The 26637-nt window shown below is 42.2% G+C and overlaps 1 protein-coding gene across 29 annotated transcripts in view; it reads right to left on the bottom strand.

Moving 5' to 3' along the window:
* FGGY (FGGY carbohydrate kinase domain containing) overlaps positions 1-26637 on the bottom strand; it is a 377460-nt gene that overhangs the window by 216504 nt on the left and 134319 nt on the right. For all 29 annotated transcript variants that reach the window (XM_070259847.1, XM_070259854.1, XM_070259850.1 and 26 more), the window contains one exon: positions 18801-18916. In XM_070259847.1, the coding sequence (XP_070115948.1) occupies positions 18801-18916 (116 nt within the window). The remainder of the gene's footprint in view (positions 1-18800; positions 18917-26637) is intronic.

Genomic DNA, 26637 nt, shown 5'->3' on the forward strand with positions numbered 1-26637 from the left:
GGCAAGCTTAGCACACTTCTACTCTATCACAGAGATGATCCATACGAAGCTATTCCTTTAGGGCCAATGGAAAGAAAGAAGAGGATGCAGCAGGTGGAGTATACTAGAAAAAAGGGAGGAAGACAGAGGATACAAGGGAGAGAGCAGAAAAAGCACTGGAACTGGCCCTGTTCAGAGAGATGAGTCAGAAAATCAGTAAGCGCCATCCCTATGAAAAGGGCACGGACTGAAAGGCCCAGGGATGCAATCTGCTAGTGAAAAGCGTGAGCTTCTGGAGTCAGACAGGCCTGGTTTTGAATCCCTGCTCCTCCATCAAACAACTAGGAGACTTTGGGCCAGTTAGGTAACCTCTGTGAGCCTCAATTTCCACATCTGTAAAGGTAGATAACAGTAGCACCCGCACCTCCTAGGTTTGTTAGGAAGTTTACCTGATAATTCATGGAAAATGCTTGACAACAGTCCCTGACACAATACACACTTGAGAAATGACGACCACTATCAGTATAGTGTTTCCTGTCCTTATCCTCTTATACTAGACATCCTGTCGTCAAGATGCTGCATCCCGGGGCCGGCCCTGTGGCCGAGTGGTTAAGTTCCCACACGCTGCTTCAGCGGCCCGGGGTTCACAGGTTCAGATCCCGGGCACAGACCTACCACCGCTTGTCAAGCCATACTGTGGCAGCGTCCCACATAAAATAAAGGAAGATTGGCACAGATGTTAGCTCAGCGACAATCTTCCTCACCAAAAAGAGGACGATAGGCAACAGTATTAGCTCAGGGCCAATCTCTGCACTCCCCACCCCCCCCACACACACAAGAACACTGTATCCTTCATCTTCTGTTCTTTAAAAAACCCAAATTTCTGGAAGTGTGGGTTGAGGTGGAGATGCCTATTTGAATTCATCTCCCTAGAACTCTTAATTTCATTGAAGTTGGAATAACAGTGAGGAAATTGCCTTAGACAAGGGTTTCTGTTCTGGCTGTTGACTTAAATTCACTATCTGCTAAAACCGAAAATGAAAATTTTGAACAAGGCCAAAGTTTCATCTAGGACAGGAAGGCAACATTTAGGTTGGCAGAAATTAAATTAAAATGCTACTTACTGAGTTGGCGTAATAGAAATACCTCAAAAAGCAAAGAACAAAAATCAAACTAAAAATAGACAATTTATGACTGAAGACCACAGCAGGAAACAAGCCCGTTTAGGGACTTTGAAGTTATGATCACAAACTCCAGGGAAGGGTATTTTCTTCTCATAGGTCTCTGCACTTCATTTTCAGTAATAACAACACATTAATCAGCTGTTTTCCCCACAGTCTCTTTGCACATCACAGGCAGGGGCCAGGTGTGTCTTGGTCACGCCCTACCTGCAGTATCCAGCACAATGCCCAGCACATGGAATGCTCAATAAATATTTGCTGAAGAAACGAGTGAGGGAGTACTTGAAGGAGTGATTTTCATCAGCATTTTCCTTCGTGTGACGCTGAGGATTTTCCTGGATAACCATCGAACCTGGCCAAAGCAGCTGGGAAGTCACTACACAAAGTAGTAGTATTTTTGGTCACCCAGCAATGCAGGAGATTAATGAAGCTGGCCAGGTTACTGACCTTCCAGTCTGTAACCGCTGGAAGGGATCTGAGAGACCACCGGGTCTCAAAGGATGGCTGGGGACCGCCCGGGAGCCGGTGAAATGCGAGCGCTGGAGCCCGGCTCCAGGTCTTTCAACCAGAAGCTCTAAGTGGGGCCCAGAAATCAGTGTTTGAAGAGGCCTTCGGGGGGTTCTGATACAAGCTGCAGTTTGAGAAAGTGATCTAGTTCAGTGCCCTCAGTTTACAGAGGAGGAAACCGAGGCCCAGAAAGAGAAAATCAGCTGTGTTTCCAGGATGAACTTGAGTAATAATTAGAAAGTTAAAAGGTGCCAAATTGACCACTTCCTGGCTTTGTTTCACCTGACATCATTTCACCTCTCTGAGCTTCCGTTTCCTTACCTGTAAAACGGGAAGCTCTTACTCATGGTGGTTATAATAGTTAAAGGATACTGCACATAAAGGACATGCAACATAGCAGACGTTCGACCAAGTGTGCTTCTCACACTGCCTGCTCCAGCAGGCTTTAGGGCAGAGTGAGGGCCAGGCTCACAGGACCTGAGACCCACTTCTAGTGAAGACAGAGGAAAAGATGTCGGAGAACTCCCCTTCAACTTTATGAGTACGGCAGAGAGCGAGAGCTCGCCCCTCACGCACACTCTCCTCCTTGTGGAGTCTGAGGCATTTCAGCAGGGCACACTTCCCAGCCTCTCTCACAGCTCATTCCGGCCTGGTGACGAGGCTCTGGTCAACGAGACGAGAGTAAGAGTGCTCTGTGTGACTACTTGTTCAGGATCTTGAAGGAAAGTATGTTCTCTTCTTTCCTCCCTATGGGAAGAAGAGTCCCTCCTTGAGTCATGCGGACACAGCCTCGTGGGCGGCAGGGCCTCTGCTGGAAAGCCCGTGTCCATTCAGGTGCAGCAGCAGCCCCGGCCCAGGAGACACAGAAGCCTCTCTTGTTTGAGCCACTGTAATTTGAGATTGTACTATCGCAGCAGCTATATCCCACACAATAAAAATCAGGAACTCTAGTCACATAGAAGTTTATGCAGAAATGATCATAAAATTTTATGGTATATACTAGGCTCTTTCTTTTTGTGCCCACAAGTCATTAGAATGTTCCATAAAAGGCAATATTACAATATTCAAACTAAATCTCATAGACTATGCAGGGTTTTCAAGTAAATTAAAACTCTGTTATCAGGTCCTCTAACTATATACCGATGTGCATAGTGTGTTTATGTATACGTATATATATATATATATAAAAATAATGTATAAATAATATATATAAATACACATATATAGTACATATATAAATACACAATTTCATACATATATATGTGTATGTATATATAATTTTCCCTTTGGAAAATTTAGTCAAGATTCCTATATCCAAAAACTTTTTTATGTATACAAACAGGCTCTCTCTTTTAAATAAATGGTCATTTCTGCAGGGGAAAGGAATTGCTCAAATATGAGGACATCTGCCCATGATTCATATAACCGGGCCTGAGGTTGGCATTTGCTACCATGGAAGACTACAGACTCAATTTAGATTTGTGTCTGGCAAGCCCACAGGGGGTTCTAACATCAGGCCGGTTTTTGAAATAATTCCAGGGTGACCTAAGCCATTAAAAGAGGACTCAGCTGGTGATAAAAGGATCTTGGTAAACATGATCATCAACTTGACAAACACATTCGTCTAGAACATCTAACCCTTGGTCTGTACTTCTATAAGGTGAATTTTCTGAATAGTTTAGTAGACCCGGGAGAGTACAGATCTTGTTCACCATCTGGTTATCAGAGAGTCCTTGTTCCGCCTGTACTTGCATAGCTGGGCTGAGGATGGCACGGAGAAATAAATCAATTACATTGGCCACGAAGTAGTTAACAGAGACCTGAACTAGTATTCACAGCATCAAGAAATAGGATTCTATAAATCAGATTTTTTTCCCCCATCAGTTTATACAAGATACTCTCCGTGAAAGATAGCCAAACACATATTCCCACGGGAACACATGTTTCTTCACATGCACAGAGCTGAGATAAGTGGAGCAGCACAGCCCTTGGAAAGCATCTTCCCAAGTCAGAAATCGATTCAGTTCAATCTCTTACTTAGCCTGTTAGCTTTGCAAATACAATGTCAGAAGTCTCTCCAATGAGCTGAACTGTCAATAGCTTCAGCATCATGAAAATAGAACCTGTGGGAAGCTGTGCCTCGAGGCTTCCAGGTTGACAGTGAAACAGTCAACAGAATTCTGATGCTAAACTGGTAATTCGCCATCACAAAACTCTATTTTGTTGGTGTTCACGTTTATTAGAAATGCATACCTTCCCTGGCTTCTTGGTTGTCACATCCCCACAGTTCTGATGAGGAGAGTAATTGCTGAAGAAAGAGGATGAGCATCAGGAAGAGATGAATAATTGTGAAGGGAAAATGCAGGGGATGGTTAGGAAACGGGACCTGGCTTTGAGCCCCAGTGCTGCCACAAACTAATTCAGAGACTGTCCCTGATTATTTCGCCTTCCTGCGCTTCAGTTGTCTTCCTTGTAAAACAAAGATGTTCTCTATGTTTGTTTCCAAGTACTAACATTCTAAAATTATTTTAAAAAATTAAAGAATTTTATATTCTAAAGGAAAAAATGACCAAATGGACCATACCATTTCCTTGTTGAAAATCCTTCAACTGTTCTCTAATGCCTAATGCAATGGTTTCTAAACATTTTGATTGTTCAGGCCACTAAAAACATCTTTAGCATGGATTCCCAATATATATATACTTATTACTTACAAATTATATATATACGCTATTGACTTTGTATTATGTGTGTGTCTATCATGAAACATATAAAATAGAATTTAAAAAGAATGAAAGAGAAATAAAGATAAATAGAAATTCTAAATTTCTTTCCGTACTCAATGGGCCATCTTGCTTGACATCACTTGGGACATAAAATCCCAGTTAGAGAACATGAACACAAAGGATAAAGTTTAAGCAACTCATCATGGCTTAGAAAGGCCACTATAATTTGGTCTCTGCCTGCTTCTCTGGCTTCATCTCTCCCTTTCCCCTGCCTCAAACTCAATGTTCCAGCAACTTCTTCCCTGTACACACCATATTACTCAGTTCTGAACCTTTACTGATACTGTTACTTCATTAGCAACACCCTTCACTCAACTAGTCACCTGGAGAACACCTTCCCATCTATGGCAGAGACTATGCGTTGCCTAGCTAGCACCCATCCTCCCTTTCTTTCTTAATAACGTAACTCTAATTATATTGGAGGCTGCAATGTGACCAGTGAAAAACTCACCCTTTCCAGCTTCCCTTACATGAGCAGATGTGGCGGATAAAGGAGAAGGAGGCATCAGGGCCTGCAGAACTGGATGAGCGGTGCCACTCTTTCCTACAATTAACAAACCAACAAAGGAACAACCCCTCCTTTCTGCTTGCAACCTGAACACTGAGCACTGCTGGAGAAATCACACAACAGGGCAGATTAATCATAAATTCATGACCACCCTCTGCAAGGTTCTCAGTATCATTCAACAACGCTCCACATTTTTCTAATCATCTTGCTCCCCCATTCTCTGTACCTCTATTTAAACCTTTTCCACTCCTCTCAAACTTCTGACTCCCCAGCTTCTCTCCTGCACTCCCAGATGATCATCTCACCTTCGACTTCACAGACAAAACAGAAGCTACCTGAAGGAAGCTCCCTCAACTTGCCACTTCTGAGCACACACTGCTCCCCACGTGTGGGCCCCTCTTCCTCCTATTACGACAGAGCGGCTATGCCCCCGCTCCTTTCTGGAAGCCATTCCCTCCTGCCCTCTCTGGAACCTTGCTGCATTCACTCTCCCTTCTCTCTCCAGTATCGTCAACCTATCACTAACTGCTGGAACCTTCCCAACAGCAATTAGACTTGCTCAAGCTATTCTCTCCCATCTTCAGTCAACCAACCCAACAACAGAAAACTCCATCCACTTTCAACTATTCTCTTTCTTTTCCTCCCAACCAAATTTCTTAAGATTTGTCAAAACTTGCTGGCTCTGTTTTCTCAGCAATTATTCTCAGTCAGGCATCTGATTGTCTTGGCTTGAATCCTGACTACACATCTGACGTGTGGCTTGAATCCACACTAGGCAGCTATGTGACCGGCTCATTTTGGGTGATTAACTTCTTTATGCCTCAATTTTCCTCTTCTGTAAAAGGGGGGAAAGGGATAAGGTTACGAGGTATCTCATAAGGCTATTGCGATACGACAATCCACATTAAGCACTTGGCACAGCGTCAGGCATCCAGTAAATGCTTGGTAAATGGTCGTCGAAGCTGTTGTTCCAATTATCATTTATTCCTCAACTCTTACCTTCTGGTCCCACTATTATAATAAGTGGCTTTCACTAAGGTCCCCAGTCACTTTATCGAATGGACAGTTTTCAGTCCTCATCTCATTTCCTCTCTCAGCATCCCTGGCCTTTATGTGTTGCAATTCCCTTCCCCAGATCCATTTTACTCTTCCTCTAGAGTCTCTGAAACACACCTACAGTTTCAAAGGTCATCTACACTGATGACTTCCACATCTCTATTTCCAGCCCTATTTCTCTTCTCAGTACAGACCCAATTGCCTATTCCATGTCTTCATTTGGACATCTCAAAGGCACAAACTCATGAGCTCAGTGCTCTTTGATTTGTTTTAATGCTCCTCTGAAGCATCTGTGTGTGTATTCTCTAACATTTCTATATTCATTCATTCACCGATATATATGGAACACCTACTATGTTCCAGAGTTTCTTCTACAAACTATCCTGTCTTAGAAAATATTTGAGGGGGCTTATAACTTGTAGGCAAAGATAAAGCAAGGTAAGTTGGATTAAAGATTAAATAAAGCCAAAGATGGGAACAAAACGAATTGACATGCAACTAAACATATATACAAATGGCTTAAAAATCCTCTACAGATGAGCCTCAAATTTGCTTTAAATCCTCAAGTAGCCAAAGAGGTGAAAAATATCTTGCCAGTTACTCAATATGATGCCCACGACAGACAAGGAAAATAAAAGTAATTATTCAGAAAAACTAGGAGAAACTAGAGATAATTTCAGTACTCAGATCAGACAAGATTTTCCTGCGAGTTGTATTATGGGGTCTCTGTGTGAGGTGATCCTCATCATCAGGTGTTACTCCAGCATTTCTTCTCAGTGTGGCAGGTGGGAGAACGTAGGCTCAGTAATTTGCTTGATAGTCATGACACAACTAGTGAATGGCAGGGCCAGGATCCAAGCTTGCGTCTATATGGGTCCAAAACTCATGTTCTTTCCACTACCAGAAAGGGCATTTTAAAGATGAATATCCCCCATCCAGCATCTCGGAGACAATAGATCTCTACAGGCAATGTCCAAAATACGACGACATACGACATCACAAAAGGTCTGCATCTTAAAGATCCCCTGGCAGCCTCTGTCCTTTCAGTTTAAAAACAAATGCATAGTCCTCGGTAGAAAAGAAAGTGAGAAGGGAGGCAGAACATGAAGTATTAATAAATATCATAAAATCATTACCTGGTCCCTTAAGTAGCCTCTGAGGTGAGGGCACTGGGGAAAAAATGCAGGAGGTTTTTCCCCTCCTAATAGATTGTATATTTCAACAGCTAAAAGGGTATGAAAACTTAACGGAATTTTTAATGTCTTTTGAGGTTTTTATGATGCCACAAAGAGATCATCTTCGTTCTCCTCGCCACAAGAACAGATGGGTGGCAGGGGTAATGGGGCTGTGACTCACCGCCTCCTCATGCCCACAGAGGCTGTCTGAGCAGCAGGCAAACGTCTAGGATCAATAGCGTTCACAGCAACACAGTATCTGCCAGCAAACCTTGGAGAAGGCCATTAGTCAACCGGTGACCTGCCAACCTGACCACAGCAACCTTCTGATGGAGATTCTCAGAAAGGTTAGCCCATGCTGGGAAACTGAAAAGGTCGTGGGTATCTTGCTGTCAAAACTCCACAGAACTGGAGTGAAAGGCATGCAGAGGAGCTCGGAAGTCAGAGGGAAGGGCCACCTCGGAGCCCGCGGTCGCCACCCACCAGCTGTGTGACCAAGAGAAGCTAAGCAGAAGAGGCAGCAGCTGTGATGTGCCACCCGCCACAGAGAAGAGCAACTGCTGGAAAGGCTGCCTTCAAGAACACTGAATTAAATGGCCTCTAAATGGATGACAACAATGGCCTGAGTTCAGATGTCCCACTGGGATCCAGAAGGAAGTCCCAACTTTAACTTTCAGAAAGAAGGGGGAAAAAAATCCAAAACTAGCCTGTGAATTTTAATGTGACTAAAACACATGCAGCTTTGCAAGGCGTCACACTGTTGACCCATTCTTCTCCCGGGATTTCAGAGGAGCCAGGATAGTTCTAACCCTCTGAGAGCCACATCCTCAGGCCTCTATGCTATTTCAGAGAAAGAGAGGAAGACACCTCTGAGATGGCATGAATCTTCTGTGATCTTCCTGAGTCATCTCTTTGCATCAGCGAGGAGGAGGGGCTGTGGTACTGGACATATCTGGATTAGAACCTAGCTCCACAATTTACTAACATTTTGACTTTGGGCAGGTGATTTAATCAGGCTATGCAACCCAAGACTATTCAACTGTCTCTTGCAATCACTGGACCTAACTTCTCTTTTTTATCTGGATCATTCTCCTACAGATGTACTATTTCTTTGTCAGTGGTCTTTATAAATGTGAGGCCTGGAATGGGAGGCAGGCCTTGAGATACAATCCAACCATAACTGGGGCTCTTGCTGATCTTGATCTAAACATTTCCTCTATGTTCATGCAGCCCAGCCTCGGGAGGCTCCGCAGCCTTGGGTCAGATGTGAGGGCTCTACACAACATCGACCTCCGGCTCCATTACTTATTGTGTGACTTTGAGCAACTCACTTAAGTTCTCTGTGCCTCAGTTTCCTCCTCAGTAAAATAAGTATTATAGTACCGACCTAGACTGGTTAAGGGGATTAAATAAGTTAATAGCTATAAAGCATCTAGAAGTGAGTGGCACTCAACAATCTTTACTTGGTTCATTGCTCCTTACCAATCAAGTATTCCGTAAGAAATCTAGGTTACTACTGAGTTTACACATACACCGTTGAGAAACTATTTTTTTCCTTCCTTGTATTTTTTTTATTGAGGTATAACTGACATACAACATTATATTAGTTTCAGGTATACAACATAAAGATTCGATATTTGTATATTGTGAAACAATCACCAGGATAAGTCTTGTTAACATCCGTCACCCCTCACCTCTGGCAATCACCAATCTGTTCTGTGTCTGTGAGCTTGGTTGTCTTTTTTTTTAGAGTCTATATGTAAGTGAGATAATACGTGATTTGTCTTTCTCTATCTGACTTATTTCACTCAGCATAACCCCCTCGAGGTCCATCCATTTTCTCGCAAATGGCAAGATTTCATTCTTTTTTATGGTTGAATAATATTCCATTGCACATTTATATACCACATCCTCTATATCCATCCATCCATCGGTGGACACTTGGGTTGTTTCCATGTCTTGGCTGTTGTAAATAATGCTGCAATGAATATAAGGGTGCATCTATCTTTTCAAGTTAGTGTTTTCATTTTCTTCAGATAAATACCCAGAAGTGGGATTGCTGGATCATATGGTAGTTCTATTTTTAATTTTTTGAGGAACCTCCACACTATTTTCCATGGTGGCTGTGCCCATTTACATTTCCAACAACAGTGCACAAGGGTTCTCTTTTCTCCACATCTTCATCAACATTTGTTATTTCTTGTCTTGTTTATAACAGCCATTCTAAAAGCGTGAGGTGACAACTCATTGTGGTTTTGAGTTGCATTTCCCTGATGATTAGTGATGTCAAGCATCTTTTCACATACATATCGGCCAACTGCATGTCCTCTCTGAAAAATGTCTATTCACATCTTCTGCCAATTCCTTCCTTGTATTTTTTAATGAAAAGACGTGTAAATTTATCCCTGATAAAAATTCACCTTGTTAATTTTAGCCTACCTTTCTAGTCTGCTGATCTTTAAAAAATTTTTTTGGATTATGTTATTCAATGTATTAATAATAGTTCCCTGTTTTGCATCACTTACATAGTTATTCAGCAAGTCTTCGACATGTCCATTTAAGTTGCTGATTGCAAATGTCAACAAGGCAAGTTAAAGTGCAGTGCCCTGTGTCACACCACCAGGGATTCTCAATGAGTTGAGATTACGTCTTTTATCAACAGTCTTTGAGAGTTTCTCAGCCATTTGGGAATCCAATTTTGAACATACTATTCATTCCAAACTTCTCTAACTATGAGAAAACTGTTAGAAATTTACCAAAAACGTGTAGCGTGTAGGATGCACTTCTTCTATGCCATTTTATTGATCCATCGATAGTACTCTAAAAATTCTAATTAACTCATTTATTTATTACATACTCATTTATTTAATGAGCAGCTATTCTGTCAATAAACATATAAATAAATACAAGAATAAGGTAATTTCAGATAGTGACAAGTTCTAAGAAGAAAATACAACAGAGAAACAGAATACTGCTGGAGTAGGGGCAGGGAGTGTTGGCTCGGAGGGTAAGGGAAGCCTCTTCCCTAAGGACATGTGAGCTGAGATCTGAACAAGCAGAAAGAGAGAGCCATGCGAATATTTTGAGACGGGCCAATCCAGATAGAGTGCAGAGTTAATGCAAAGGCTACATACATGGAAACGTTTGAGGGACAGAAAGAAGGTCATTGTGCTTGGATGGTAAGTGTGGGCATGGTAAACAATAAAAGAGAGAGAGATTACATACAACTTTGTGGAACATGACAAAAGATTTAGATTTTTTTTTTTTCCAATTGTAATGGACAGAATTTAGGCAGGAAAGTAACAGGATCTGATTTACATCTAAAAAATAGTAATCTGGCTGCTGTGCAGAAAATGGATTATCAGATGGAAGAACATAATCAAGAAAACCAATTAAGAGGCTGATACACTAATCAGCATGAGATGAAAGTACTTTGGACTAGGATGGTAACAATGGAGGAGTAGGAACGGCCTAATTCAGGGTTCATTTGGAGCAAAGCAGAAAGGACTTGCTGATGAATTAGACGTAAGGTGTAAGAGAAAGAGAAGCATCAAGAATGACTTCTAGGTTTGGGTCCTGACCAAATGGGAGAATTGTGGTATACCTTTTACTGAGATGGAGAAGACCAAAGAAGCAGCATCTTGGGTGGTTGGGCTGTGTGGGCAAATCAAGAGTTCTGTATTGGATGTCAATCTCCCCCATCCACCTATGCATCCATGAATCATTTATTTAGTGGTGATGCTAGGCAGAGGAGACAGAGTCTTCAAACATGGACAGTCTAGTTGGGGATGCAAAAGCAGACAGACAAGATGTAGGCACCAGGTTCTACTGGAGTTTGGACTATGCACCAACAAGCCAGACAGGGGGAGTGTCACTGAGAAAAGAACTTCAAGAACAGGCAACAACTAAGGTTGAATTAGCAGGACTTACTCATAGTGAATCGAGTCTACTTCCTAATGATGTCTTCTTTCGCAACTGTATGCTCGATAATTAAAACAAAGATATCTTGTCTCATTAACATGAAGGACACAGGTCAACAGTTTTAGGAGCCAAACTTTCGGAAAACTGGGAAAATGTATGACCATTTCTATCTCTGAGCAGGAATTCAATTCTATTCTCAGGGGCTCCAAGATCACACCTGCAACTTACTTCCTTAGTTGTGGATGCCTGGCTTGTCAGGAATATATAAAACTGACTGAGATGGTCAAAACACCCCCTTAGGGTTCATTTTCTCTCAGCCACATTTGGCGTGAAGGAAGCGAGTTCTCTGGGATGATGACTTCAGCCTCCTCTTGCACCCTATTCCCTTTCAACCTTCTCAGCCCTACTCACACTGGCCTTCTTCCACCACACTCCCTCCCCCGACAGCCATTACAAACCCTGTGCCCTCTGCCTGAACAGTGTTCCCACCCCTCTTCACAAGTTAATGGACATCACCCTAGCGTAAGCATCACTTCCTCAAACATATCCCAGTTTCCCTGACATGCTCATATCCCCTCATCATATACTCTGGATGTCCCCTTTACCCATTCTTTGTAGCATTTACCTCAGTGGCAATTTTGCGATTGATTGATTAATGCTCTCTCCACTAAACTGAAAACTCTAGGAAGGCAGAAACCCTGTTGGCTTTGGTTCGCTATTATTCTCCAGCATGTAGCACGATGCCTGCTGCTGTTAAGTTAACGGATGAGGGTGACGAAGGAAAATAAAAGCGTGTCCTTTCTTTCTATTCAATCATTACTATCACCTTGTCTTTGCACACCATTAACCAAACCTTCTTAATTTTCCTTCCCTTGAATATAATTATCAAAAGTCCTTTTTGGTTCATGGGACTTGGCATTAGGGGAGCCTAATGCTAGCTCCACTCATCATTGTGATATTTTATGTCATATTGAATCCTTCTGTGTGGGTTAATTTAACAACTGTGTACTGAGGTCTTACCAGACGTCATACACTTTATATACACCATCACTCCATCATAAGAACCATCCAAGGCACATATTCCTATGCTTGTTTAATAGATAAGAAATCAAGTCTTAGAGAGGTTTAGTGACTTGTCCAAGGTTATATAGCCAGTAAGTGGTGACTCTGGGATTTGATCCCATGTCTTTTTGATTGAAAGCTCATGACTTCTTGTTCCCCCAAATGTCAACCTGGAATAAAACCTATTTTTTAAAATTTGATGGGAAAAATAAATGTGCATGAAAAGAAATACTCTTCTAAAATCTATTGGGCAAATTCAGAACACTGAGTATTAACACTGAGCATTAATAGCTTAAGAGGATTTTATAACACCCACAACTATGCGTGACACGGCTAGACTCAGGCTCCCAACACTGGTCTTGATACCACATTGCTGCTTGAAATCCCTCCCTTAGGCATGTTTCCACAAGGGGATTTCCTCTTCCCTCCCCTAGGATAGAGTAGCATAAGAGTGAACACTCCTGTCTTCTGCACTCTCACTTATTCCATCACCGGGAAGAGGAATTGCTCAGCTGATTCGTGAGACTTGAAAATAACCCCAACATCCACGGGACATGTTAACTAGGAAGAGGAGCCACAGCCTTGAAATGGAGTCAGGGCAGGCTTGGCATGTGTCTCTCTCCTTGAACCAGCTGTGGGCCGGTGGGCTCTGTGAGTGTGTGAATTTAGCAGATCAAACAGCAGACCAAGCCCTGAAGCAAGCCCAGATGGGTCTCTTGTCTCTTTGTCCCAGCTCCTCGGCCTGCCAATGAACTGATTGAGTCAGTGTCATGCAAGTCCTGGCATCCAGCTAGGTTCTGAGAAGAGAGAGGATCCTCCTCACGCTCGTCAATTCAGTCTCGCCAAAGCCAGTATTGCACTTTGCTTCTGGTGGCTCTGAGAATTGTTCTCGTCTGGGTATACTTTAGAGCAGAACAGCGGTGAGCATTGGCACATCTATGTCCCCGACACATACGTGTCATTAGTCAAGATTCTTTACCTATGATTTTAAGTTTATGGGACAAAAATACCTAAAACACAGCCTCAGTTCACCACAGAGTTATTTTATTCTATGGAAAAGGGATATTCCAAATCTTCCTAAAAGAAGCTGTTTTAAGTTGTTTTGTTTTTTTCTATGAAGGGATCTGTAACATCCACTGTCACGGAAAGCCTCTGACAGATCTGCTACAGCAAAGAGGGTGGGTGGCAGCTGTCATTCAGGCTGGGGTGTGTCTCCCACAGGAGTCCCTTCGTAAGTGGCAGATACATAAGTGAAAAAAGGACAGTGAACACTGAATTTATGAAGTGAAATCACTGTCTCTCAGTCACCTAGTAGTTGCACTTAATTCAAAAGAATTTACAGAGAGTCCATTAAATATTAGCCACAATGAAGCCAAAAGGGGACTTATTTATCAAATCCTTCATTCAAACATATATTCACACACTCAACAAATATTTCATTGCTATCTACTGTGTGCCAGATGATGGGGCCCACAGTGTCCGATGCCTAAAATACAGCCTCACAGCGGGAGAGAAAACCAGGGAGAAAGCGCAGCCTCCCTCCCTTGACATACGCTTCATCTTCATTTCTGCCCCTGACTCGACAGTTAGTAACTCGGCCTACTTGGGATTTATGTTTCTTCTTTGTCAGGCTTCCCTGTCCCCAAATAATGAATGATCTATAAGCTAACACGCTGAACCCTTTTATATCACAAAGCTCTTTCTGTGATGCAATCACCCTATAATTCAGCCACGTTGCACACGCGAGTTTCCACAAAGTGGCCTAGCCCAAGAACACAATGAAGCACTCTTCTCAGGCAGTGGAAGGCAGCCGGGACGCACTGAAGGAGAGCCTGGGTGACCGACTGGAACAGGTGGATGCTGCGTGTCTTCCTAAGGGTCCTTTCTCCCTGCTGATCTCTTCCTTCCCATTGGCTATTGATAGATGTTTAGGATTAGATGGGCAACCCAGGAATGAGTCACGCAGAGCTGAAGGTAAAAATTCATTGACACAGATCACTTTATTGGACTATGGGTATGTAATTCCCTACAAAACACAAGGTTTGGGTTTTCTCCATCAATTCTGAACATTAAATCAACTAGAATAGTTTCAGTTGTAAAGAAATGTCTACTGTATTCTTTTGATTCACAAAATTATTTTTTTCCCTTACTTTGTATAATGTTCCCAAACCAAATCATCCAAATACCTCCTTGAAAGAAGGCATTAGGAAATAACATTCTAGCTTTGGGAACTTGCATGTAGTTACTTAAAACGTTGTAAATTTCCTCCCCTGTCCTTGAAATGCACCATATAAATATTGCATTTGATCCTTAACTTACACTTCATAAATAATTTGTTTCAAAAATATCCCTCCATAAGACTATCAGTTGCTGAAGTGTTCAGTTTTCAGTGAAAGCATTTATTTACTGCAAGAGCCCAGGAAGGCTGGTAAAGACTTGGCTAAAAGCTCCACATGGAGCAAATTATGGTAGTCGTATTAATGCTCAAATCCACAATGCTCTGCTCGAATCTGCTAAAATGTTGTACACTATACTACCCACATTTGAAGGGCGAGTCCACTGGAAAGGCCTAACACTTCACAGGGAGGCTTCCCAGATTCATTTTTCATACTTCCAAGAATTGCTAAAGAATGTCTGTGATGACTTCCAGAGGAGTTTCTGAAAGTCACACTGAGGGTCAACATCCTCTTTAACATCTTCCACTTTGGTTCAGACAGAAAGGGCAAGTTCAAGTCACCAGAAATGAAAATCAAAGGGAATATCACACAATTAATTTTGATGACTGGGTAAGTTTTAATTCATGTATGGCAATATTCTGGTTAATGATATGTCTCCTTAGGACAGCCATTAAAAATCCATTAACTTAACAGGCAAAATCCAATAAAGTTATTCTGGAAATTTTCTGCTAGATTAACATTATGGACTTTTAATGAATATTTCCCGGAGGCATTGCTCTGCTAGCAGAGCTAATATACTACTTAAACATGGGTCTTTGTGGGGGAGCACAAGAACGTTAGAGTAATCAGGAAATCAGAGTTGCAGTTAGACCGAAGTGTCACTGAAGATACTGCTAAATCAGTAAATATCATTGCAGCGTTTAAAAACAAAAAGTGCCGACATCCCAGCAGCAGCCATCTCAGTCGTTAATTTATCCACTTACTAATCTCCTCGAGGCCCTCCCTCAGCGAAAGCTTCAACCCTAATTTATGGGTTCTGCACGTGTTTAGACAAAGTTGCCTCATTCTCTGAGTCTCATCTGTAAACAGGTAATAGTACCTTTGCCACTGACCTTGAGAACTACATGTGACAAGGTGCGTAAAGAACACAGACATGCGCTTGAAATCTAGAAAGGAGGAGGAGCATTCATCTGCTGCTGCTTCACGCACATGAGGAACATTAGCTGGAAGTCAGTATAGACAAATGGTTATAGCAGATATGGAATCATGCAAACAAGGGTTTGAATACTGCTTCTACCACTTGCATACCGTGTAACCATCAGTTAGGCACACTCCCCTTTCTGAACCTTGGTTTCTTCAGCTGTAGGACAGGATAAATCAAAATAAGTCTGTCACACAGTTTCGAAAATCTAAAAAGATACTGGCTGTAATACAGTAATATCACATCTGAGAAACAGACATGATTGAACTACTAGTTTTCATGGCTGCTATTAATTACGTGTTTCACAGGCATGATGACAGAGATACAGAAACATTCGAGACCTGTCTCAGTTCACACAGTTAGTTCTAGAACTGCAACCACCCTAGCTCCCAGTTCAGTGTTGTAGACCCCCCAACTACAGGGTAGGAGCCCCGCTCCTGGCACTCATCCTGGTGGTTCTTCATCAAGGCGAGGAGCTCCCGGGGAGCCTTCAGAACACCAGGCTGGGGACTCAGAACTTAGTGGCCCTGCCTTAGCCCTACCAACCAGTGCACTAGCACCGTGGTGCTATGGCTGAATTGTGTCCCCCAAAATTTATACGTTGAAGCCCTCATCCCCAATGTGACTCTACTTGGAGACAGGGTCTATCAGGAGGCACGGTTAAATAAGGCCAAAAAGACAGGGCCCTCATCTGATTGGATTAGTGTCCTTCTAAGAAGGGACTCCGGAGAGCTCTCTCTCACTCGCACTGTCTCTCTGCACAGGCACAAAGAGGAGCTCATGTGAGCACACAAGGAGAGGCAGCTGCCAAGAAACCAAGAGAAGAGGCCTCCGAATTAAACCTTGTTGGCACCATGATCTTGGACTTCCCGGCCTCCTAGAGATGTGAGAACTAAATTTCTGTTGTTGAAGTGACTCAGTCTACTGCATTTTGGAATGGCAGTTGGAGCTGACCAACACACTGGGATAGCTCTTTGCTGCAATTTTCTCTTAACTTTTGCCACTCTGTCCCAGTTCAAACAAATATGCTTATGTCCCACATATTCCATCAGCGGATATTGACCAGAATCTTCTCTGCCAGGATACTCAAGAGTGAAGCAGATATGGCCCCTGTCCTCCAGGAGCTTTCATCACTTTCCTGTTGGCCGCCCATTTCCCCTGCTGGATCTGAAGCGCTGTTCAAAATGCCAGCCTGGTGGGCAGGAGTCCCAACACACCATCCTCTGCACAATTCCCTTAGCCCCCAGAATAAAACACTGACCCTATTCTCATCACTGTCCTAGCCGCTGGCTCCAATGATCTGATCACCCAGAGTTTTGAAATCAATCACCATGTGACTTAGAGCGTTAATCCTTTTTCTACCCTGAGAAGTTACAGCCGCTCATCAACTGAGATCCCATCATACCCTCGTTCCCGTCCAGGTACGGATGCTTGTTCCAATCTAGCTCAAGGTGGCTTTGGGGGCTAGATATTGGACTGCTGCCTAAACCCGCTAGAGGCCAACCCTACTGCTGTTATCAGCGTCCTCAGTCTCATATATCCCAAGGAGGCAGTCTGCTTTGATAGAAGAGTATGGAGTCAGAGACCCTAGTTCTAATACTGACTCTAATACAGAGTAGTGGACAAGGAGCAGAATCTCAGTTTTCCCATCTATAAAATAGGAATAGCCATACAAATAGGCTTGTGAGGGCCAAACAAGATAATGTAGGTAATCAACCACCTACCCAAGGGACTTGGAATGTAGATGACAGCTAATGACGGCTGATTTGCTTTCTTCCTCTCTTCCCCTGGTCTCAAGTTCCTCCCACTTTCTCTACTAGCTCAGATCCTGAGATGGTTTCAACTGAGCCACAGAATTCCAGAAGGGCTCTTTCTGCACGCTACCCTGACACTGTTCTTTTCCCTAGATTTAGCGATTAGTAGTTGAACAGACCATAGACAAACAAGCTATGTTGTCTAGAACACGGCAACATAGATACTACCTGGATCTGTCATGTTTCTATCTTTATATTCTTGAACTTTAATAGAGTGGTCATGAGGACTTCACCAGAGAAAGGCTGCACTGAAATAATCTATTATGGGACTCAGTTTTCAAGGGTGGTCAGAAGTTGTAGCAGATGCTACTAACTGTTCAGCAATAGTTAAAGGCAAAACTCTCAACTTATAGCTGGTCACATGGATGGACGAATGGCTGCTCAGCCAATGCCTACATTTCCCAGCCACCCTTGCAGGCTAGCGGGGCCTTATGAACAAGTGCTGGTCAGTGGGAGGTGATCAGAAATGACATGGCTCATTTCCATGTTATGCTCCCTCCAAAAGAGTGTGGGTGGATTCCTCTGGTCCTTTTCATTATTCCAACTCACTGGCCGGGGACTGATGAGACCTGCAACAGCTAACGTGGACTTGAAGTTGGAGGCCATGTTGTGAGAACGGCAGATCTGCCCTGAGAGTCACTTGCCTCTATTCTATTACATAAAAAGGAAATGCCCTTCTATCTTGTTTAATCCACTGTACTGCTTATTTTATTGTTATAAGACCCTAACACAAGCAGTAAGGAATACAAAAGTATTTCTATTTAATTAGGTATAATTTCCTACCTGACGACAGCTTACTAGAATTGTAAGTAGTAACTACAGGAAATAAACATCTTCCTGTGAAATGAACATGCAAACCTTAAACTTTAAAATGTCAGTTATTGTTATACATACCTAGTATCTCAATTCTTCTCACTGGTAAACCAACCCCTACTAGTCACCTACACCTTTACTACCCGGTCAGTGCCACAAAAAACTGGAAGTCTGACACCCTACAGCCCTAGTCAGGGACCACAGGCTCATGTTCCAGGTCCTGAGTCTTCTAATTCTGATCTCTTCAGTTATTTTTTTCTGTTCACGGCCTTGCCTGGTTCCTTGAACCTAGCTCATAAAACGTTTTCCTAGTCGAGCTGGAAATGATCCATACACACCCCTTGATTATGCTGTTCCCAGCTGTTCCAGGCAAATATCTTCCTCCTCCTGTCTAAGATTCTAGACTTCAGTGCAGATCTCCACAGCCTGTATCTCCACTCAGTTCCTATAAGCCCCAACACAAGGGCCTACCAGTCATGGCCTATCCATCGTAACTTACTCATTTTTCTCAGAAAAACAGAACTGAATTCTGGTATTTTAATTCATATAAAAACAAAAAAATAACAATACCCTCATATACACATACACATAATCACTATCCAGAGTTTTTATTTTTTTACCTATTTTGCTGTAATTATCTGCAACAAAGTCTTCCAAACCGATCGTCTTCCAGAAACTGTCATCCCAGCCCTTCTCTGCTGAATATGTCCATTTGCACACGAGCGAGCACAGAGACCTGAGAAAATGGGAGAGAAGTAGAACCAATAATATGAGCTAGGTTTCCTTCATATTTTGCTGAGTACCTTCCCAGATATCTGCAGCAGTCCTGAAGAAGTAGAGTAAACCTAAGTAGGTAATTATCCATCCCTGTTTAGATCAGAAGTCCCCATTTACACCTGTCAGTGATGGAGAGTGCCTTCTTCCACTTTCAAAAGAGTCTCAACCCTTTATTTAGATCCTGATCAAACAGCCTGTGTGGATACAGGTATTTATATCTATATTTATATTTAGAAGACATCTGTGAGATAATTAGAACTTACAACACTGACTAGATATTTAATGATGTTGAATAGTATTATTAAATTTTAGGTACCATAGTGGTAATTGTGGCTGTATTTCAAAAAAGCCTTCTTATCATTTAGAGATACATACTGAAATATTTATGTATAAAATAATATAATATCTGGGATTTGCATGAAAGCAACAAGAAAAGGGGAGGTGAATGGTGTTACGAATGGGGCAGTATTGGCCAGGGGTTGGTGGCTGTGGGCTTAGTGACAGGCGGATGGTGTTCGCTATACTGTTTTAGACATGTTCAACATTCTCTATAGTAAAAAATTAAAAACAAATTGCGTGGAGTAGATCTGCCCACTCCAGTCCGAAGCTGCATTTAATAGGAGATTTACAAGCTGGAATGTGCATTCTTCTTCAGCTTCATTTCTCATCAATTCACCCTTAGTTTCTATACTCCAGCAACAAAAAATCACCTGCAGTTCTCTGAAAAAAATCATGTTTTTACACATTTCTGTCCCTTTGCCCAACTCCTATTCAGAAATTTCTTCCCCATTTCTTCACCCTGATAATTCAAACACTCCCGTTAGACCAGGCCGAGCGCTCAGTTCTGGGTGAGTGCTTCTCCTCCCAGCCCCCAGAGCTCAGAGGGCGCCTCCTCTCACAGCCCCGATCCCGCTGTGTGATTAACTGCTTCTTTATATATCTTCCCAAAGGTCCCATTGTCTTCCGATCTGTTCTCCATATTGTGTCCAGAACACACTTTATAAAATCTGATGATATCAACCCCTGAGTAAAATCCATCAACTGCTCCGCACTATCTTCAGGAAAAAGCCCGACCCTTCACAGACCCTTCAGGACATGACCATCCGACCTCCAGTGCCCACCCTTGCTTTCTCCACCCTGCAAAACTGAATTACTTTAAGTTTCCCACAGGCGGCTTTGATTTCTGACTTCCCTGTGCACTGAACCCTTTGTTTCATTCTGCCTGGAATGTTCTTTCCTGTATCGCATCTAACTCTTAGTTAGCCTTCATGACTCAGCTCACATTGTCATTTTTCATGAAGCCTCAGTGGAAGGCAGGCTGAGTCCAAAACCTCTTCTCCAAGTTCTAACCAAACATCTCCTTATCTTAACACTTCCCATAGTAACTGTCTGCCCCTCCACTTCCCCATCTCTCCCACTAAACCAGCAACTCTTCAGAGCAAAACCAGCCCTAGTGGTCTCTGCATTGCCAGTACTTAGTCCACCCTCAGTCATATGTCAAGCCACAATGCATACTGACTGAAGAGAAGCACCAAAGAACGACTATGGTTTGTCCACCTCACCACAGGTAAATGGTAAACCTAGGATGCCCATGCAGCTTTAAAGATAAACCCACCTCAGAGAGCCAACAGTCTAGGTGCATCTCCTTCAGTCTTTCACATAGATTCACCCACTCACTCACTCACTCAATATTTAGTATTCAGTTACTATGACTCTGCCACCATGCTAGGCCCTGGGGAATGCAAAGAGGTATGCAAAAGACCTGGTCCTCTGCTTTCATAGAATCTGACGGTTTAATAAGGAGACAAAAATTGATCAAACAATCACATCTAAAATCATATACTAACAAATAGCCAAAAATGTTCTGAAAGAAGTAGAAACAGAAATGAGAACCCTTACCAGGAGACTCTGATCTAATCTGGTGGGAGGAGTGGGGAGAAAGCATCAAGAAAGGCTCCACAGAAGAGCTGGCATTTTGAGAGGCCTAAATCGCTTTTGAAGGCACACAAATGTTACTGTTATTAATGGTTTTTTCAGCTGTGGCATAAATAGCAGAATATATTGAGCTAAGCTAAGTGGCATGGGTATACTGAAGGAGTACTAGTGTCAGTAGAAATGTAATACACACGTGCTCAATCCTTCACCTCATTTAAGCAAGATAATTTTGAGGTACAGAGAAGGCAGCCACCTATGTAGCACGTTCTGAAGAGTATACAATAGGCTAACTCCTCCCGGCACAATATCTGAAATCCCACCTTTATGGAAACTCTGATAGATCACTGGAGAGAGAAATGCTATGAAGCAAAAGATGGTGAAGGATCATTTCTAAGAATCCGGTCACACAGGACAACTCTTCCATCCCCAGATGTCCCATTCATCTGCAGGCTTCTGTGCCTCTACTCTGACTGCTCCTTTTGTCTTAACTGATTATTCCTCACTTCACTCATCCTTATCTACTTGGCGAACTCCAAGTTATCCTCTGGTCCAGACCCAAAGGCCTCTCCTCTGCAAAAGTCTCCCCACTCCCTCGAAGGTAGACTCATGGCTCTCTCCTTTGAGGTAGGATTCTAACCTGGAAACACTGCATTGTGGTCCTTAACAGCTACAGGGAGGGAGGGGAGTTCATGGCCCCGAGTCTTCGGCCCTCCACGTAGCCACATCCTCTGCCATGTAATTTGCAGCACCGAAGCCTCTCCTCCCACATCCACACTGTCCACCTCAGTAGGAAGGCAAGGCCCCTTCCTACCTCTAGACTTTGGATTCTGTCATGCGACGGGATTTGGCCAGAAGGACACGGCAGAAGTGACCGTGTGCTGGTTTCCAGTCTGCACTTCAAGAGGCATTATGTGTTTCTGCTTGCTCCCTTGCACCTCTGACATCACCACGAGAAAATCATGCAGGGTCAGCCCCTTGGTCCCAGGAGGAGCGTAGGAGACATGTGGAGCACAGTAATGACCACCAAGCCCAGCACGAATCACACATCCCCAGGCAGTGAAGACCCCAGTGAGTGAGTCCAGCTGAAACTAGAAGACCACCCAGCAGAGCACAGCCTAAATGACCTCCCCATGAACCAAACAAACGATTATTGTGTTAAACTACTGAGCATTGGTTGTGGTTTATAACAGCAATAGTTAAACAACTCAATACTCTACAGCATAACTAAGTTATTCCAAGTAGGTTTTTCCCCTAATAAGGGCAAGGAGAAGGATGTCGTAGGCCTCACAGCAAGTTAGAATAAGTGGCCAAAGAGGATGCTTGGAGTGAGGTGACTGAGCGCAGGAGGCAGCAAGTTTTACAGCTGCAGATGCCTCTGGCAACCCCATCCTCCATGAGGATTATTCAAACACTATTAGGGTCCATTCCATTTGGGTCTCTTTAAATCAACTCTTGGGTAATATGGGTGTGTAAAAGCAGCAGAATTGGTAAAATTTAGAGAGTGCATCCGAGGCCTCACGTTCTCTAGAAATCTCCAGGAGAGAGAGCAAGTACAGAACTTCATGTTGTTGGTGAGTAAAGGTAAGGGACCAGCAGCAGAACCAAGGGTCTGCCTCCCCCTGAGGCTTCCGAGAAGACCAGGGTCTTGCCATCGCCTGAGTTGCTCTGGCGAGCAACTTGCACCCCCAGGGCAGCTATTCACCTCAGGCAAGCTGACTGCCAGCCCACGGAGGGTGGCATCAGTAGGTTTAGAATTAGAGATCAGGGCCTGAGAAAGACAGGGGCCACCGCAGCAGCCCAAGATGCATCAAAGATCAGCAGCTGGAGAAGAACGCTGCTTCCGCCCAGAAAGATGGCTGCTCGCTGTTTGTCCTCGGCCGGCCAGAACGCCTGCGCACAACTGCTGCACCTTTCACCGCTCTCGGAGCTGTTAATGCCACAGAGACTATGGAAACCTATGTGAGAGTGGACAGAACATAAATCAATGAACAGGCACAATGAAAACAACACCTCACTCAGGGGACGAGTTCGCCTGAGAGGGCCACACAGGACATCATCTGGAAGACACAGGTCTCCCTTAAGCAGAGGTCAGAAGAAACTGGAAGAGAGCTTCAAGAAGGAAAGCGATGAGAAATTAGAAGGGAGCAAGAAAGACTTTCTGAACTAAAACCACTGATTTTAAATTTAAAAATTTCTGCAGAAGAACTGAAAAAAAAAATCTAGTTTTTTAAAGTTGAAAATCAAATTAATGATCTGGAAGACCAAGTGAATGAAATATGTTACTACACGTAGCAAAGATACAAAGAGGGAAATAATGGGGGAAGAAAAAAGAGGCTTGAGCAGCAGATCCAGCAGCCTAACACGAGGATAACAGGAATTCCAGGAGGGATTTTAAAAAAATGAAGAGTAGAGGGGGAAAAAAAAGATGAAGGAGATGTTATAACTACATGAGTATAGTACTAATTTTATTTTTATTATTACACTGAGCTGAAGTGCGATTGAAGCCTGCAGATTAAAAGTCCCATTAAATCCAGGATGGGAATCCAGGAAATACTTGAATTTCAAGCACAAACAGAAAATCATACAAGCCTCTAGACAGAAAGAACAAGTTCCTTACAAAGGCGAGAGATTCCGACTAGCTAAGGGATGCTCATCTGCAGCTCTGGGATGTGGAAGACAGTGGAACAATGTACAGACTGTTAAGAAAAAAGATCCAAGAATACTACACCCAGACAAAACATTATTCAACTGTCAGGGAAAAAGAAAAACATTTTTAACACGCAAGGATTCAAAAAGTAAACTCCCCATATATGTTCTCTGAGGACAACACTTAAGAGAGAACATAATCAAAAAACCATTGATTCATAGCAGCTATCCCAACACAGGGGAAGTCAAAGATCAGAGCAACCAGTGACAGTGAACGCTGATGCTCACTGTGTGTGTGTGTGTGTGTGTACACACATATGTATATATTCAAACACACATACATACACATGTTTCAATTTAAACACAAGAATGTAAACAGGGATTTGTAATATTAAGTTTTCTTGGAACATAATAGGCACGCTGTATTAGAAGGAAAAGCCAATAATAGCCTGGAACTGATAAGATTAAGTAAGCAAAGCCTCAGAGTCAGAAATTGGAGAAGGTGCACAGGAGAAGCACCTTGATGCAGATGTGTATTTGGGCAGAATGAGAGTTCAATGTTGGTTATAAGAAATGAGAAGGAATCACTAACAGAAACAAAAAGCTTAGTAGAACTCCAAAATAACAAAAGATAAAAGGGAATAAAGAGAAAATTAGCAAGTCAGTGAAACCAAACTAAAACAGTCAAAATAAACAGGAAAGGAAATGGGGGTAATATAATTTACATAGAAAACAAAAATGGATAGAAGGATAAAAGACAGAAGGATGGAAGAAATAAAATCAGTTATTTCAGGTGTTTGAACAAATGTCAATGAGTTGAATTCCACAACTGGTTAAAAGATAATAATCGCACTGGGGTTAAAATGAAGCTATATCTTGTGTACAATACAGATTTTTTAAATGTGAAGAGGTTTTTTTAAAAAAAAGTCAACAAAGAAATACAAACAAAATTTTTTAAAATATGAAAATATGAATACCAAAGTAGAATACAAGATCAAAAATATTAGCCAAGACAAAAAAGAACATTCCATGACAAAACCCTGAACCCAAGAAGAATATTACCCTCCATTAAATTTTATGAACTGAACAAAACAGTGTGAAACATAAAACAAGAGCTCCTAGAGATTTAAAAAAAGCTCCTAAAATGAGACACAATTTACTTAAAGATTTTATTATACTTTCAGAATTTGAAGAAACAGGTAAACCAAAAGAATAACAATAATTGATGTTACTATTGAGGAATTAAAGCACTCAAAGGCAATCAACAAACTCAAGTCTATGTACTCATATTAGGGGGAGAGAGGAGAACATTTTATAACCCAGGCAGAGACTCAATGGGTAAAGTAGTATTTTACAAAGAAAATTCAAGTTTTAAAAGCTTTTATTAGATACCTGAAAATTAACAACCTAAGCAGCCAACTTAGAAAATTATGAAAAACAGTAATAAGATTAAACTGAAACAAAGAATGAAAAGGAGCGGATGAAAGACTTAAGAAAATTCAGGAAATCAAGAGAGCTAAAACATGGTTCTATGAAAAGACATAGAGGAAGAAGAAAGGAGAGAAGGCAAAAATAACACACATCATGGATTAAAAACAAGGGATATAACTACAGATGAAGCACACGGTGGTAGAAAAAATAAAATGACTAAAGGAACAATGTTATGCTGTGAATTTAAAAAGTTAGATGAAATGGACAATTTACTAAAAAACAGAAATTACCAAAACTGTCTCAAGAAAACATAGAGAAGCTTAATAAATTTATTACCATTAAACAAATTGAGTCAGTAATTAAAAATCATCCTTCAAATAAAACTTCAAGCCCAGAGAATTGTACAAGAAGGTTCCAAGAAATGTTCAAGGAACAGAGTGCTCCGAAGTATTTCAGAGTCTAGGAGAGGAAGTAATTGCATCCCAAGTAATTCATCAAGCTAAGATAACTATGTCACAAAACCAAGCAAAGACAGGATGAGAAACGAAAATCAGAGGCCACTCTCACCTTATGAATGGAGGCATAAAAATTCTAAACAAGGCAGGACCAAATGTAATATAAAAATGGAAAAAAATAATCATGAACAACATTCAAGAAAATTTTAATAACAGAAGATCTATGGATGTATTTTACCACAGTATTTTATTAAAGGAGAGAAAAATGATCAACTCATACTAAAGATTAAAAAGTATTTGATGATGTTAAATGCCACAGCAAGATAGAAATTCTTACTGAAGTAGGAACAACAGAAGTTTCTGCTTCTGACCAGGACAGAGTAACAGAGACTGGATTTTATTCCCTGCCTTAGAAAACTAGGAAAGCAGAAAAAAATATACAAAACAACTGCTTTCAGACCTTGAGCACAGGCAGCACAGGACTGCGATCTCTGAGAGAAGGAAATGAATGAAGTGAGCCATAAGATCACTCTGGCTTTCTGCCTGGAGGCACACACCAGACTGCAAAACAGAAAGAGGGATGCCAAGGAAAATGTGCCAGCTCCAGGAACTTGAGGAGATTGAGCTCAGAATTCAGGGAATTTGAGGTGGCTGGAAGCTGTGGTGCCACAGACTTCTAAAGAGGAGGTAGCCATGCAGAAAGAGGGCCCCAGAAAACTGCGCACGAGTCCCCTGAAGTCTTTGTTGACTGTTAAGATGCAGGTATGTGCACTGGCACTCCATGAAGCTGGTGTCGAGCGACCGCAGGGCTGCGGGCTGCACAGTTCTCAGAGCTCACAGAGAGCTGAGGATCACAGGAGGCACCAGAATTAAAGTGGAATGTCCTCACTGATCACTCGGGACATTCAGTTGAGATCCCAAGAGACACAGGCCTCAGAAGTGTGACTGAACTTTCCTTGTATAAAGGCTACACTAAATCTGAACTGACAAAGTTAAAAAAAAAAGGACTCTAAGGGATAAAACTAAGTCAAAAGTGCCTTAGCAGTCTACCAGAAAAAGTAGCTCAACAACCTTTAGGGAGACAACAAAATCCAGACTCCACAACACAAAACTGACGATGTCGGCATCCAACCCAAAATATTTGAAGAAACAAGAGTCAAGCTTTTTCTCAATTTGATAAAAGTTATCAATCCACAAAGCCAAGCTCAATGAA

This window comes from Equus caballus, chromosome 2 (assembly GCF_041296265.1).
Source record: "Equus caballus isolate H_3958 breed thoroughbred chromosome 2, TB-T2T, whole genome shotgun sequence".
Lineage (NCBI taxonomy): Eukaryota > Metazoa > Chordata > Mammalia > Perissodactyla > Equidae > Equus > Equus caballus.